The sequence below is a fragment of the Trypanosoma conorhini genome, assembly GCF_003719485.1.
Source record: "Trypanosoma conorhini strain 025E chromosome Unknown Tco_14.4_contig_00102, whole genome shotgun sequence".
Taxonomy (NCBI): domain Eukaryota; phylum Euglenozoa; class Kinetoplastea; order Trypanosomatida; family Trypanosomatidae; genus Trypanosoma; species Trypanosoma conorhini.
In genome coordinates this window covers 8,573-19,369 of record NW_021704188.1, presented here as the reverse complement: position 1 = coordinate 19,369, position 10,797 = coordinate 8,573, and the positions used below count along the sequence as shown (strand labels likewise).

General features: G+C 53.0%; 5 protein-coding genes across 5 annotated transcripts, besides 14 other annotated features; all 5 read left to right on the top strand.

The window, feature by feature from the left end:
* Window positions 1–29: 29 nt before the first annotated feature.
* Window positions 30–49: a microsatellite.
* A 231-nt stretch (window positions 50–280) lies between these two features.
* Window positions 281–316: a sequence feature (A-rich).
* A 10-nt stretch (window positions 317–326) lies between these two features.
* Window positions 327–365: a microsatellite.
* Window positions 366–428: 63 nt separating this feature from the next.
* Window positions 429–460: a microsatellite.
* A 32-nt stretch (window positions 461–492) lies between these two features.
* Window positions 493–518: a microsatellite.
* Window positions 519–554: 36 nt separating this feature from the next.
* On the top strand, window positions 555–1,691 carry Tco025E_02561 (uncharacterized protein; the record flags this gene model as incomplete). The annotated part of the gene is made up of 1 exon (XM_029369486.1): window positions 555–1,691. The coding sequence occupies one exon, from the start codon at window positions 555–557 to the stop codon at window positions 1,689–1,691; it is 1,137 nt and encodes a 378-aa protein (XP_029230422.1).
* A 671-nt stretch (window positions 1,692–2,362) lies between these two features.
* Tco025E_02560 (proteasome regulatory non-ATPase subunit) lies at window positions 2,363–3,187 on the top strand (the record flags this gene model as incomplete). The annotated part of the gene is made up of 1 exon (XM_029369485.1): window positions 2,363–3,187. One exon carries the CDS (start codon window positions 2,363–2,365, stop codon window positions 3,185–3,187), a length of 825 nt encoding a protein of 274 aa, XP_029230421.1.
* Window positions 3,188–3,209: 22 nt separating this feature from the next.
* Window positions 3,210–3,229: a microsatellite.
* Window positions 3,230–3,257: a microsatellite.
* Window positions 3,258–3,315: 58 nt separating this feature from the next.
* Window positions 3,316–3,367: a microsatellite.
* Window positions 3,368–3,671: 304 nt separating this feature from the next.
* Window positions 3,672–3,716: a sequence feature (GA-rich).
* An 89-nt stretch (window positions 3,717–3,805) lies between these two features.
* On the top strand, window positions 3,806–6,220 carry Tco025E_02559 (uncharacterized protein; the record flags this gene model as incomplete). Its single annotated transcript, XM_029369484.1, has 1 exon — window positions 3,806–6,220. One exon carries the CDS (start codon window positions 3,806–3,808, stop codon window positions 6,218–6,220), a length of 2,415 nt encoding a protein of 804 aa, XP_029230420.1.
* A 114-nt stretch (window positions 6,221–6,334) lies between these two features.
* Window positions 6,335–6,360: a microsatellite.
* A 17-nt stretch (window positions 6,361–6,377) lies between these two features.
* Window positions 6,378–6,437: a sequence feature (A-rich).
* Window positions 6,438–6,515: 78 nt separating this feature from the next.
* Tco025E_02558 (uncharacterized protein) lies at window positions 6,516–8,663 on the top strand (the record flags this gene model as incomplete). Its single annotated transcript, XM_029369483.1, has 1 exon — window positions 6,516–8,663. The coding sequence occupies one exon, from the start codon at window positions 6,516–6,518 to the stop codon at window positions 8,661–8,663; it is 2,148 nt and encodes a 715-aa protein (XP_029230419.1).
* Window positions 8,664–8,698: 35 nt separating this feature from the next.
* Window positions 8,699–8,728: a microsatellite.
* A 131-nt stretch (window positions 8,729–8,859) lies between these two features.
* Window positions 8,860–8,887: a microsatellite.
* Window positions 8,888–9,402: 515 nt separating this feature from the next.
* Tco025E_02557 (ADP-ribosylation factor GTPase activating protein 1) lies at window positions 9,403–10,341 on the top strand (the record flags this gene model as incomplete). The annotated part of the gene is made up of 1 exon (XM_029369482.1): window positions 9,403–10,341. One exon carries the CDS (start codon window positions 9,403–9,405, stop codon window positions 10,339–10,341), a length of 939 nt encoding a protein of 312 aa, XP_029230418.1.
* A 73-nt stretch (window positions 10,342–10,414) lies between these two features.
* Window positions 10,415–10,435: a microsatellite.
* Window positions 10,436–10,797: the final 362 nt, after the last annotated feature.

The window sequence follows — 10,797 nt, the reverse complement described above, 5'->3', positions numbered from 1 at the left end:
CCTTTGGCGCTTTGGCACTTGGTCGCTCCTTTGTTTTTTTTTTTTTTTTGTATTGATGAGTGGGAACGAAACATATTTCTATTTGTTTGTGTACCTCTGTGAACGGGTGTTTGGCCTTGCGCCTTTTGCCTCCGTGGAAAAACACTACACACATGTATGCAAATTCAGGCTCAGATGTATATACAAGTTTATCTGCCCATGTAACTACGAGTGCAAACGTGCATGTTTCCAGGATGTTGCAGTTAAATTTTAAAATGTAAGTGTAGTGATTCCATGTGAGTTTTTTTTATATTTATTTTTCGTTTTCGTTTTAGTTAATTACGGCATGTGAATCTGTGTGGAGTGTGTGTGTGTGTGTGAATGTGGCATCCCAATGGGGTGGTCACAGCCGTGTTTTTGCTGCTGCTGGTGCTGGCACAGTCCTTCTTTTATTATTATTATTGTTCTTGTCGTTGTTGTTTCCCACTGACGTGGCGAACGCTGTGGTGCCTACTCTCTCTCTCTCTCTCTCTCTCTCTTTCCTTTTCTCCTTTGCAAGCGACTTTTTGCTGGCGATGAAGAACACTGACCACCTCAAGTCCCTCATAGGCGACCTGGAGGCGTATGAGCGGGAGCTGAAGGAGAAGGTGCTGCAGAAGGAGGTGGAGCTGCAGCAGCTGCTGCAGCGACTTGGCCCTGCCACTGCCACTGTCACTGCTGGCTGCTGCTCCTCGGCTGCGTTGTCGGGCCCGTGGCGGCTTTGCGTAGCGCGCGCAGAGGCCGCGGGGAGGGCGGTCACTGGGGCGGCGGCGGCGTCGCCTTCCCCATGTATTACAGACGAGAGACGGCGCATTCCCCTCACTCTCAGCGGCAGAGGGTCGCTTGGGAACGGCCATGCTGAGAAGCACGATGCGCCCCAAAAGAAGGACACATCCGCCTCCATCGACATTGACGCGCTTTCTTCCATATCGCGCGCCAGTACCTCCTCCGTGGAGTCCGCCGATGCCCTCTCAAAGGCGCGGCAGCTCCTGGCTGCGATCGACACTGCAAAGGGTAGGCCAGCGCGCCGGGTGCGTTTTGCAAGTCGAAGCCCACAAGTTGTGTCGAGCGCCCTACAAGGTTCGGCCCCTGCGGGTCCCGCGAAGGGAGCGGCGCAGGGAAAGCCGCGTGGAACCCCGTTGCCGCAGTCCCAGGCACCGCAGGCTCTCCCTCGAGAAGACGGCGGTGCAAGCAGCAACGCGGTTGCCGTACCCATGCGAGACAACTCCGCTTCACCACTGTCTCAAGCTGCTCCGGGAGCCGGAATCCGTGCGGATTCGCCGGACCGTGTCCTTGCCGATGATGACGGGCCATGCTATGTCCGACGACGTCAACAACAGCAGGAAGAAGAACGGAGAAGGAAGGCGCAGCGAGGTCGGCCCCAGAGCTCTAATAGTGATGAAACCTTTGCTGTGGGAAATATTTCGACGGCGGTGGAGCTGACGAGGGTTGCTTCTCCATCAGACTCTGACCTGCCATGCGCACTACGCCGCTACAGGAGTGACAGCAGTCAGCGGCAGCAAGTCTGCCTTGGTCCTCCTGAAAAGCGCCGACAAAACTCCGCCTCTCCTAGTCTCAGCGCTGCTCGGCCGCATCCTGTAAGTGAAGCCCAGGTAGAGGGCAGGGGTGCTGGTATCGTTCTCGCCTGCGGTCCCACGCTCTTCTTCGACTGACCACTTTGTGGTGTCTTCTTCACAATATTTTTCCTTCCACGTTGGTATTATAGTTTTTCGTTTGCGTTATTCACTTTTTTTTATTTTCTTTCGCTTGCGCACATGTGTCTCTGTGCGTGCGTGTTTGGGGCGAGGGAGAGCACGTTCGAAACTTTGCTTTGTATGCTTTGTGTGCTGTGGTGCACGTCAAGGCAGTCAGCCACACGGTGCCTGGCGGCCCTCCCAGTCCTGTTGGCTGGAGTGGCTGGGACGACAGAAGCAAAGCCGTCGTCGTCGTCGTGCGGCGACTGACGCTGGAGGAGTTGCTTGGCGCACGAGCGCAATTGGTGTCTGTTGGCGGCACACATGAAATGCTTCCCCCCCCCCCCCACCAACTCTCACCACCACTTCCGCTTCGATGCTTAACATCGGCGGCGGCAGCGGCAATGCGTGGGCACATATCCACACGTGTGTAATTTATGCGTTCGCGTATTTATGTTGCACCCTCACTCCCTCCCCTTCTCGCTCCGTCTGCGCAGGATAAGAGGAAAGCGAGGAGAATAAGCGCGAGCCAAGCAACTTCACACTGCCAGAGCCGAAAGCGAGGAAACAACCACGAAGAGGGAAGCAGAAAGGGTGCAGCAACAAGAAAAAAAACGAGAAAGAGAGAGAAGGCTGGAGGCTTGCAGATCATGGCTGAGGAATCCGATGTCGGCGTCACCGTTCGCAAGGTGGCGGAGGAATTCCTGAAGCTAAAGACGGCGTACGAACACAAAAACGACGATGCATGCCCGGGCATTCTGGAGGAGATAAAGCGGAAACTCATCCTGCTGCCGACGTTTCTTAACCCCACGGCGCAGAGCCGGACGCGTGCGGAAGAGCTCATGATCACCCGTGAAGTGCTGGAGCACGGCGTCTTAGTGAGTGCGCGTCTCGGAGACCTCGACAGCTTTGAGCTCTACTTTAACCAGCTCAATGTGTACTACACAGATATTGCTAGCAGCGAGCTTCCTGAGTCCTCGTTATACCTGCTTATCCTTGGACTCAACCTGGTGCGACTGCTGGTGCGCAGCCGCATTGCGCAGTTTCACTCAGAGCTGGAGAAAATACCCAACCAAATTCACGGCACGAACACGTACATTCGATTCGCCGTTCTCCTTGAGCGTTACTTGATGGAGGGAAGCTATAAGAAACTCCTCAACTCTCGTCATCAGGCCCCTTCCAATGAGTACATCCCTGTCGTGGGAATGTTAGAGTCCACAGTGCGGCAGGAGGTGGCGGAGTGCATTCCCCGCTCGTACAACAAGCTTTCTATAGACAAGGCACAGAAGATTCTCATGGTGGACTCCGCGGAGGAAGTGAGGGCGATTGGACGGAGCCAAAATTGGCAGCTCAGCGCTGACGGTTGCAGCTTCGTGTTCACGCGCGAGGAGGATCTTGCTAGGAAGGAGGTCCCATTTAAAGAAATGCTTAAAAATCACTTGCACTTTGCAGCAGAGCTGCAACGCATTGTGTAGCTTTTCCCAATATGTGTTTCAGCTCTCTCTCTCTCTCTCTCTCACACACACACACACACACACACACACAAAACTTCGCTATGGGCGTGAAACCACAACAATCTGTGAGAAGGGACCTGGGGAGACATTATATCTTATATCATACATGTATATGTATATGTATATGTATGTATATAATGTCTTTCTCCCTGAACGGAAATGGACAGATTTACTCTTTTGTCTCCTAGGATGGAAGGGGCTTATTGGCATTACTGTGCCCGATGTGTTTTTTTGTTTGTTTTCCTCGCAGCCCGTTTCACGCACAGCCAAAGCCCTTATTTGCATGCAGGTGGTGAGATGTGCACATGCGTGCACAAAAAGACGTGCGTGAGGCTCGGGAGTGAGTCGCATTGCAGTGCGTCAATGGAACTCGTCCTCGGTGCCGCAGGTGCTGTCGACCTCTTCTTCTGAAGAGGCTATGAGTCTTAAAATGTTTTGCACTGTGTCTTATTTCCTTCCTCCTCTTCTCTTTTGCTTTTGTGTCTTCTCTGGTTTCTGGGCGCCTCGCGAATCGGAGAAAAAAAAAGCAACGCACGGTGGGGCTCTCGTGTTGCGTCACTCGCATCGCAGGAGGAGGGCATGCCACCCGCGACCAAAGCGGCGGCGCAAGTCATCATCAAGCGCCCGGATGGCACAGAGAGCCGCTTTGTGCGGCAGAAGAAGCGGGCAGAGTCGCCTGGCGTAGACGCAGACGCCGTTAGGAAGGACGAGGATCGCGAGGCAGTCGCCGCCTGCCCGCCGTACACGGCGAGTTTTAACGCTCTCTTGAAGGAGTACCGTGAGAACAACAGTCGTGTGTTGGTGCAGGCGGTGTTGGATCGAATGCACGCGGAGGCGATTCCCTTGAACGTTGTCACGTACAACCTGCTTATGGAGCGCGTTGTCTGCTTCCACGACGACCTGATATTTAAGTTGTACGATGAGATGAAGGAGGAGGCAACCAAGGAAAACAGCAGTGTTCAGCCAAATCTCACGACGTACCAACTGTTATTCCGCGCGTGCGAGCGGAAGGGGCAGTACCAGCGTGCCTTCCTCTTCTACAAGCAGTTGCGGGACCTGATGCACATTGTCCCCGATTCCCCCACGTACGATACACTCCTAGGTTTCTGTGCTGCTGTGCGTGACGTGGCACAGGCCTCGTATTTTATGGAAGAAATGAAAAAGCATGGCGTGACTCCTAACGTAAACACGTACAATTGCATGATGAGCGTGCTAGTGGACAGTGCCCCTTACAAGGAAACACTGCGCATGTTTATGCAGATGGTTGAGGAAGGTATTCGGCCCACAATTAGAACGTACAACACATTGGGCAAGGCTGCCCGCATTCACGGTGACTACGATCGTGCATTTCAACTTTTTGAGGAAATGAAAAAAAATGGAATGGTGCCCGACGTCGTCACCTACAACACACTGCTCTGTCTAGCCGAGCAACGCCTAGACTATGTCATGGGCCGTGGCGCTCATAAAAATGTGCGACGCACCTTTGAGCAGCGAAAGCACGGTCGGAAGGGCATTGCAGACCTTGCACTCACCCTGTTCTCCGAAATGGAGTCGATGGATGTAAAGCCGAACACCTTTTCTTTTAACCAACTCATGACCGTTCTACTAAAGTGCGGCGATTACCGGGTGTTTGACGCCTACCGCACCATGCACGAGCGGTACAACGAGGTGAAGGATGAGCTTGAGTTACAGCTCAAGCGTCAGGCAAGCAAAAAGAAAAAGCGTTCGCTTTCGACACGGGCCCTTGACGACCCAGCCCCCCCACGCGAGGACGCGTTGAGTAGCAGCACCATGTCTGCCGGTGATACGCCCGTGACTCTTGAGGAGATGATGGGCATGGAGGACGTGAGGTCGCCTGCACGCATTGTGGCACGCCAAATCCGACCCAACCTTGACACCTACCGCATCATTTTGCGTGCCTGTCTTCAACTTGGCTTGGCATCAAAGTATAACCTCTTCTATCATAGAGTACAGCAGGAAGGCCTTGTGCCTGACCACGACATGACTATGCTCATGGAATCCATCTGTGAAGCCAACGGAGACAAAGTCTTGGCGCTGCAAATAGTTGAGGAAGCCAAAAGCAATGGCGTGGTGATTGATGTGACGCTGTTCAACGTCTACCTTAACGTCCTTGCCTCACTGGGAGACGCGGAGATGATAGGCATTGTAAAAGAGATGGAGCTTGGCGTCAATGAGTTCAATGTACGCCCCAATGTGGAAACATACAATATAATGCTCCGTGGTTACCTTTGCATGCAGAGACACGACGAGGTGGAGAAATTGTTTTCCTCCATGTACTTATCATACTGTCAGGTGTCGCCCAACGCGGAGACGTATTGCTGGGTGCTGCGGGCTTACCGCGAGAAGTGTGACGCCGCCGCTGCCACACAACTGTTGGAGTCAATGCGGCAGCGCAACATTCCTGTGATGCTTCAACACTACCATGAATTAATGCGGGTGTACTTGGAGGCAGACGATTCACGTATTGAGGACGTCTTTCTGTCACTTAGAAATCCTAAAGAGCCAGAACTGCCGAAGGCGGATACGAAGTGCTTTTTTCTTGTTTTGCAGTACTATTTACGACGACAAATGTTTGAGGAACTCGAGCGGCTTTTCAAAAACTTAAACGCCGATTCGGAAGTGGAAGCGGATGCTGAATGTTATGGGGTTGTACTGGAAATGTTTTTCGCTCAGAAGAGGACTGCCGACGTCAAAGTGCTCTTTACAGACTTCCGCATGAAGTGTGTTCCGCCGTCTATCTCTGTGTATAACACGCTTTTGCGAATCTTTGTATCCCAAGGCGACCGAACCATGTATGAAGTTCTGGAGGACATGAAAGTAAACCACGTGGCGCCAACGGCGACGACGCTTGGTATTCTGTTGGAGTACACCGAAGGTAGGCGCCTTGTTTCTACGTGCGTTGAGAACGACCTCTTTTGGAACCCGGCGACTGCGTTGGCTGGAATCAGCGAGGCTCCAGATGACAAGAGCTAACTCATGTACAGTGCAACGACGAATGCATTTGACTTAGTCCATTTCATTGTTGCCCTTGTTTTTTTTTCTGTGTGTTCTTTTATTTGGGGAGATGGCGCCATTGTTGTTGATGTTTTCTTCTTCTTTTCTTTTCTTGCTTCCAGACAAATATTTATGCTTTCCTTTTATTTACTGTTTTTATTTTTCTTCCTTTTCCTCTTGCTGTTGCTTCCTTTTCGATTTTGAGGTGTGTGTCTTTGGGCTGCTGTTGGCACGCAGGGCTCGCTGGGCTTTATAGACTGCCTCCTAGAAAACGATGCTGCGGACGATGCCCTCGTTTCGCCGTCGTGCGATGGTGAGCAAGGCGGTGCAGACGGAGGCCTCGTTTCCGTGGGAGTGCGCAGACACCGACAGGCACTACGAGGAGCTGGCCAGCGAACAATTTCAGGACCTCTGCAAGCTGCGGGACATGATTCGGGCGGCGATGAAGGAGGTTGCCTGCTCCGTGTACGACGTCGTTGCCTTCAAGGACATCCTCTTCAAGATTGAGGACGAGCTTCCCTCCAAGCTGCCCGTGACCGACCTGCTCCTGCTGTCGTCCAAGCTGTTTCGCCGGACGTCGGCGTTGGGGCGCCTGCTGGGGTGCCTCTTTGCGGTGGTCTTCGCCGAGGAGCACGCGGACGAGAACTTTCACTTCACGGAGCTCCGGGTGCTGCGTCACGAGCTGATGAAAGTCAAGCTTCAGTTTGCCCAGGCGGAAAAGGAGCGGGCCCGGCTGCAGCGCATGCTGGACGACGTCGGTAAGGCCGCCATGAATCACAGCCGGGCTGTGAATCTGCTGGAGACACAAAACGCGGCACTGCAGCTAAAAACAACTGGGCTGGAAGACCAAATGGCGTTGCTTTTTGCCCAGGTGAATAAAGACTTGCATCGCCAGTGCAAGGACGCCTACGAAAATGTTACGAGTGAAATTGATTCGCAGGATCGTATGAGCCTTGCCAGGGCGACCTTTCGTCAGACGATGGATTCCCTTAGTGATCAGCTGCGACACTCCCGCACTCTTATTAACGATGTGAGGGAGCTTGTCATGAGCTGCGCCCAGACGGGCACTGCCGGGGGCGGGGCCAGAAACGTGGATGTGCAGATATCCAAGGAGCCGAGCATCCGCTTCAAGCTGAAGCAGGTGGAAAATAATTTTCAACAGCTCGTAGGCCGTTTTGCCTCTGTGAAGGGTGTGGTGGCGGAAACGGCTCAGGAGCTAATGAATGCGTTACAAGAGCGCAAAAATATTCTCTACCTCTCCCTACAACATATTCGACTCTACGACGTACAAAACACAAAGATGCGTCAGAGCAAAGCCATCGTAGTGGCGATGAAGCAGAGCATGGAGGAACTTCTCAAGCGCATTTCCGTAACCTTTCCCGCCGGTGCCGTCACCTTCGTTGACCGCATTGGACGTATTTCCACGCAACAGTTTAAGGTGGGGCAGACCTTGGCGACACTCCGTCAGCAAAAGACGTTGGAGCAGTCGGGTGAGGAGGCGGCGTCGACGAGTGCGCATACCACTGGGTTTAGTTCGCCCATAGCCTCGCCAACTGGGATGCGTGTGATGAGCGAGGATCAAACAGCCGTGCCCATGCCGCCGAGCGTTGATTTTTACAGTACGGCGGACACCAGTAAATTGCCGTTTCAGACGGTGTATAACGTCGTGGACCTCATCAAACAGGCAGAGCGTTCCATGGAAAGCCTGAGCAACGTGCTCAACTTTGAGAATGAGATCAATGCCTTTCTTAATACGCTCACCTTGTCGCTCTCAACGACGCCGCGGAATGTGGACGAGGCCCTGCGTGACCTGCAAACGGAGGACGAGATGGTGGACAGAGCGCTGCTTCCCACAGGCAATCTTCCCTCACAGCGCCCTAGCGCTGTGGACGTCGCGGCGCGGAGGGTGGACCGCGAACCAGACGTGGGAGTGAGTCCCCACCCTATATTGTCAGCGTCCGTTGCCGGCGATCGGAAGGCCTCGATTGACAGCGAGCAGCAGCCATCACAGACGGTTGAACAGATGCAGCAGATCAAGAAGTTGCAGGAACAGTTGGACAGTGTGCAGCCGGAGTTTGCAGCCAAAATCAGCTTCCTACGACAGGTGTATGAGGCCCGAATCTGTGACTTGGAGGTTAAGGAGGCTAATTACCACCGCAAGATTAACACCGTTATGACGCAGAAAGAAGGCAGGGAAACGAGGGAATCCAAACGCCGTGTCAGTCGTTCAGATCGCATTTCACCGGCCCCGCGCACGCCAGAAGCCTCCGCCCCAGAAAGGCGCGGCAAAAAGGAAGATAAGGAGCAGCTCTTACAATCACGCTCGGAGTGGCAGCAGACGAAATCTGTATTAAAGTCGAATAAGAAGACACGCGATGCCACGTTAAACGAACTCACCAAAATGTTGAAAGGAGACCGTTGAAGTACAACACACTGCTGCACACATTGCTACGCTGAGTGTGTGTGTGTGTGTGTGTGTGTGTGTGTCTGCCTGGCTGGCTTCCTCTTCTCTTTTAGTTATTGTCGTTGCTGTCTTCTATTCTTCCTGTGAGTATGTGAGGAAATGTAAATAGCGTTTGCTGAGGCTTCTGTTTTTTTTTTGCCTTCGCTTTTTTCACTGTGTGTGTATGTGTGTGTCTGCCTGTGAGGAAGAAGAAGAAGAGAAAATCAACCCCACAAGTTCACGCCATGGTGCTCACAACACCCCCCTCCCCCTCCCACACACATACACACGGGAACGCTCGTCCAAAAAGGGGTAAGAAAACAGACAAAAGAAAAACAGTATCTTCTAATGATTTGTTTTTCTAGATTAATTTTCCCCTATTTTCTTTGCAGGTGTTGAACCCGCGTGAGGTGCGTGGCAACAGGGCAGGAACGTGCCTCACTTCACTTGATCTGTACAGTCACCCTACTCCACCTGTAGTGCACGCATAAGTTCCTACACATTTTCGCTTTGCATATATACAACTTTCTTCTTCTTGTTCCTGCCGGCACACGGGTGGTGCAGACCTCCCTTCGTCTCATGATTGTTGCTATTCTTATCTCTGGTCTTGTGGCTGTTGCGTAGAGCACGTGGCCGTGGCCATCCACGGAAGAGTAGTCATCACGAGGAGAGGAAGCGAGGAGGTGAAGAGGGAGAGTGACAGCACGCCAAGGAAGTAATGTCTCAGACGGCGGAGGACAAAAAAGCATTTTCGGCCATTATAGCACGTGACAGTGAATGCAAGGCTTGTTTTGAGTGCGGCGCACCAAATCCGCAGTGGTGCGATGTGAACCACGGCGTTTTTATCTGCCTCGACTGTAGTGGCGTCCACAGGAGTCTCGGTGTCCATCTTTCGTTTGTGCGGAGTTCCACATTGGACGGCTGGACCAACTGGCGGCCAGAGAAGTTGCGGCAGATGCAGTTGGGTGGTAACCGTCGTGCCCGCGAGTACTTTGAGCGGAACAATGTTCCTCGTGCCCCGATTGAGGCACGTTATAAGTCCCTGGGTGCACTGCGGTATTCTGCCATGTTAGAGGCCGAGGCTCTCGGCAATCCGTTTGACGAGCAGTCGTGGACACCGCCGGAGTGGCACGTGCGTCTACTGCAGCAGGACTCGACGGAAACGGGCGCCACGCCCCTGCAGGCTCCGCAGCAGCATCGCCCATTCAGTGGCATGGGGTCGGATGGAAGACAGTGGAGTGACAGTAGTGGCGGCGGTGGCAAGGATTGGTACAACTCGCTGGCCGGCGGGTGGGCGACACTCTCAAAGAAGGCAACAGAGATTGCAGGGAACGCGGGTACCCAGGCGCGTACCCTCATGCGCGAGGCAGACTTGGGAGATGTGAAGACAAAATTCTCCTCTGGGTGGTGCACAGTGTCAGGCTACGCCAACCAGCTGTCCACAAAAATAACAAAAATTGCGGCGGGTGAGGCTGATGACGATGGCCTGGCTGGAATGACACTTAAGGCGAGACTTGCAGGGCAAGAGGGTCAAAATGGCTCTTCCTCACCAAGTGGAAAGTACGAGCATATAGAGCATAACATAGACCCGTCAACCTCAAGTGCTTCTCCTGCATCTCAGAAACTCAGAGCCCGTCAAGGGGGAAAGCAGCAATAATAATAACAAAAAAGAAACACCAGGGGGCGAAATATTGCAGCGCATCACCCTTTCCTAATTATTTTTCTGACGCTGGTGGTGGTGGTGGTGATGGAAACTCACTTCAGTCTGCGACGAAGTTGAGGTGGGCAAGGCAACCCCACTGGCACAGGAGGAGGAAAAGGAGCAGACGTTATGTGTCCGTGGAAACCTGAGAAGGGTGCCTGGGCCTCGCCGGAAAAAGTGAACTACACCTGAGAAAGTTGCTTTTCATGAGGCGCAAAAAAGGACAGAGAGAGAAAAATAACCGAATAACGGGATAAAGATATTATACTTCTGCTGGATCAACACGGCTTCCAGTATACGTCTCTGTTGGCGTGTGTGCCCGGAGAGGTTTACCAATTTTCAGGTGGACGGATGCATCTGTGGAAACTTCTGGTATGCGGTGTGACACTAACGCGGTTCAGTTATTGTTGA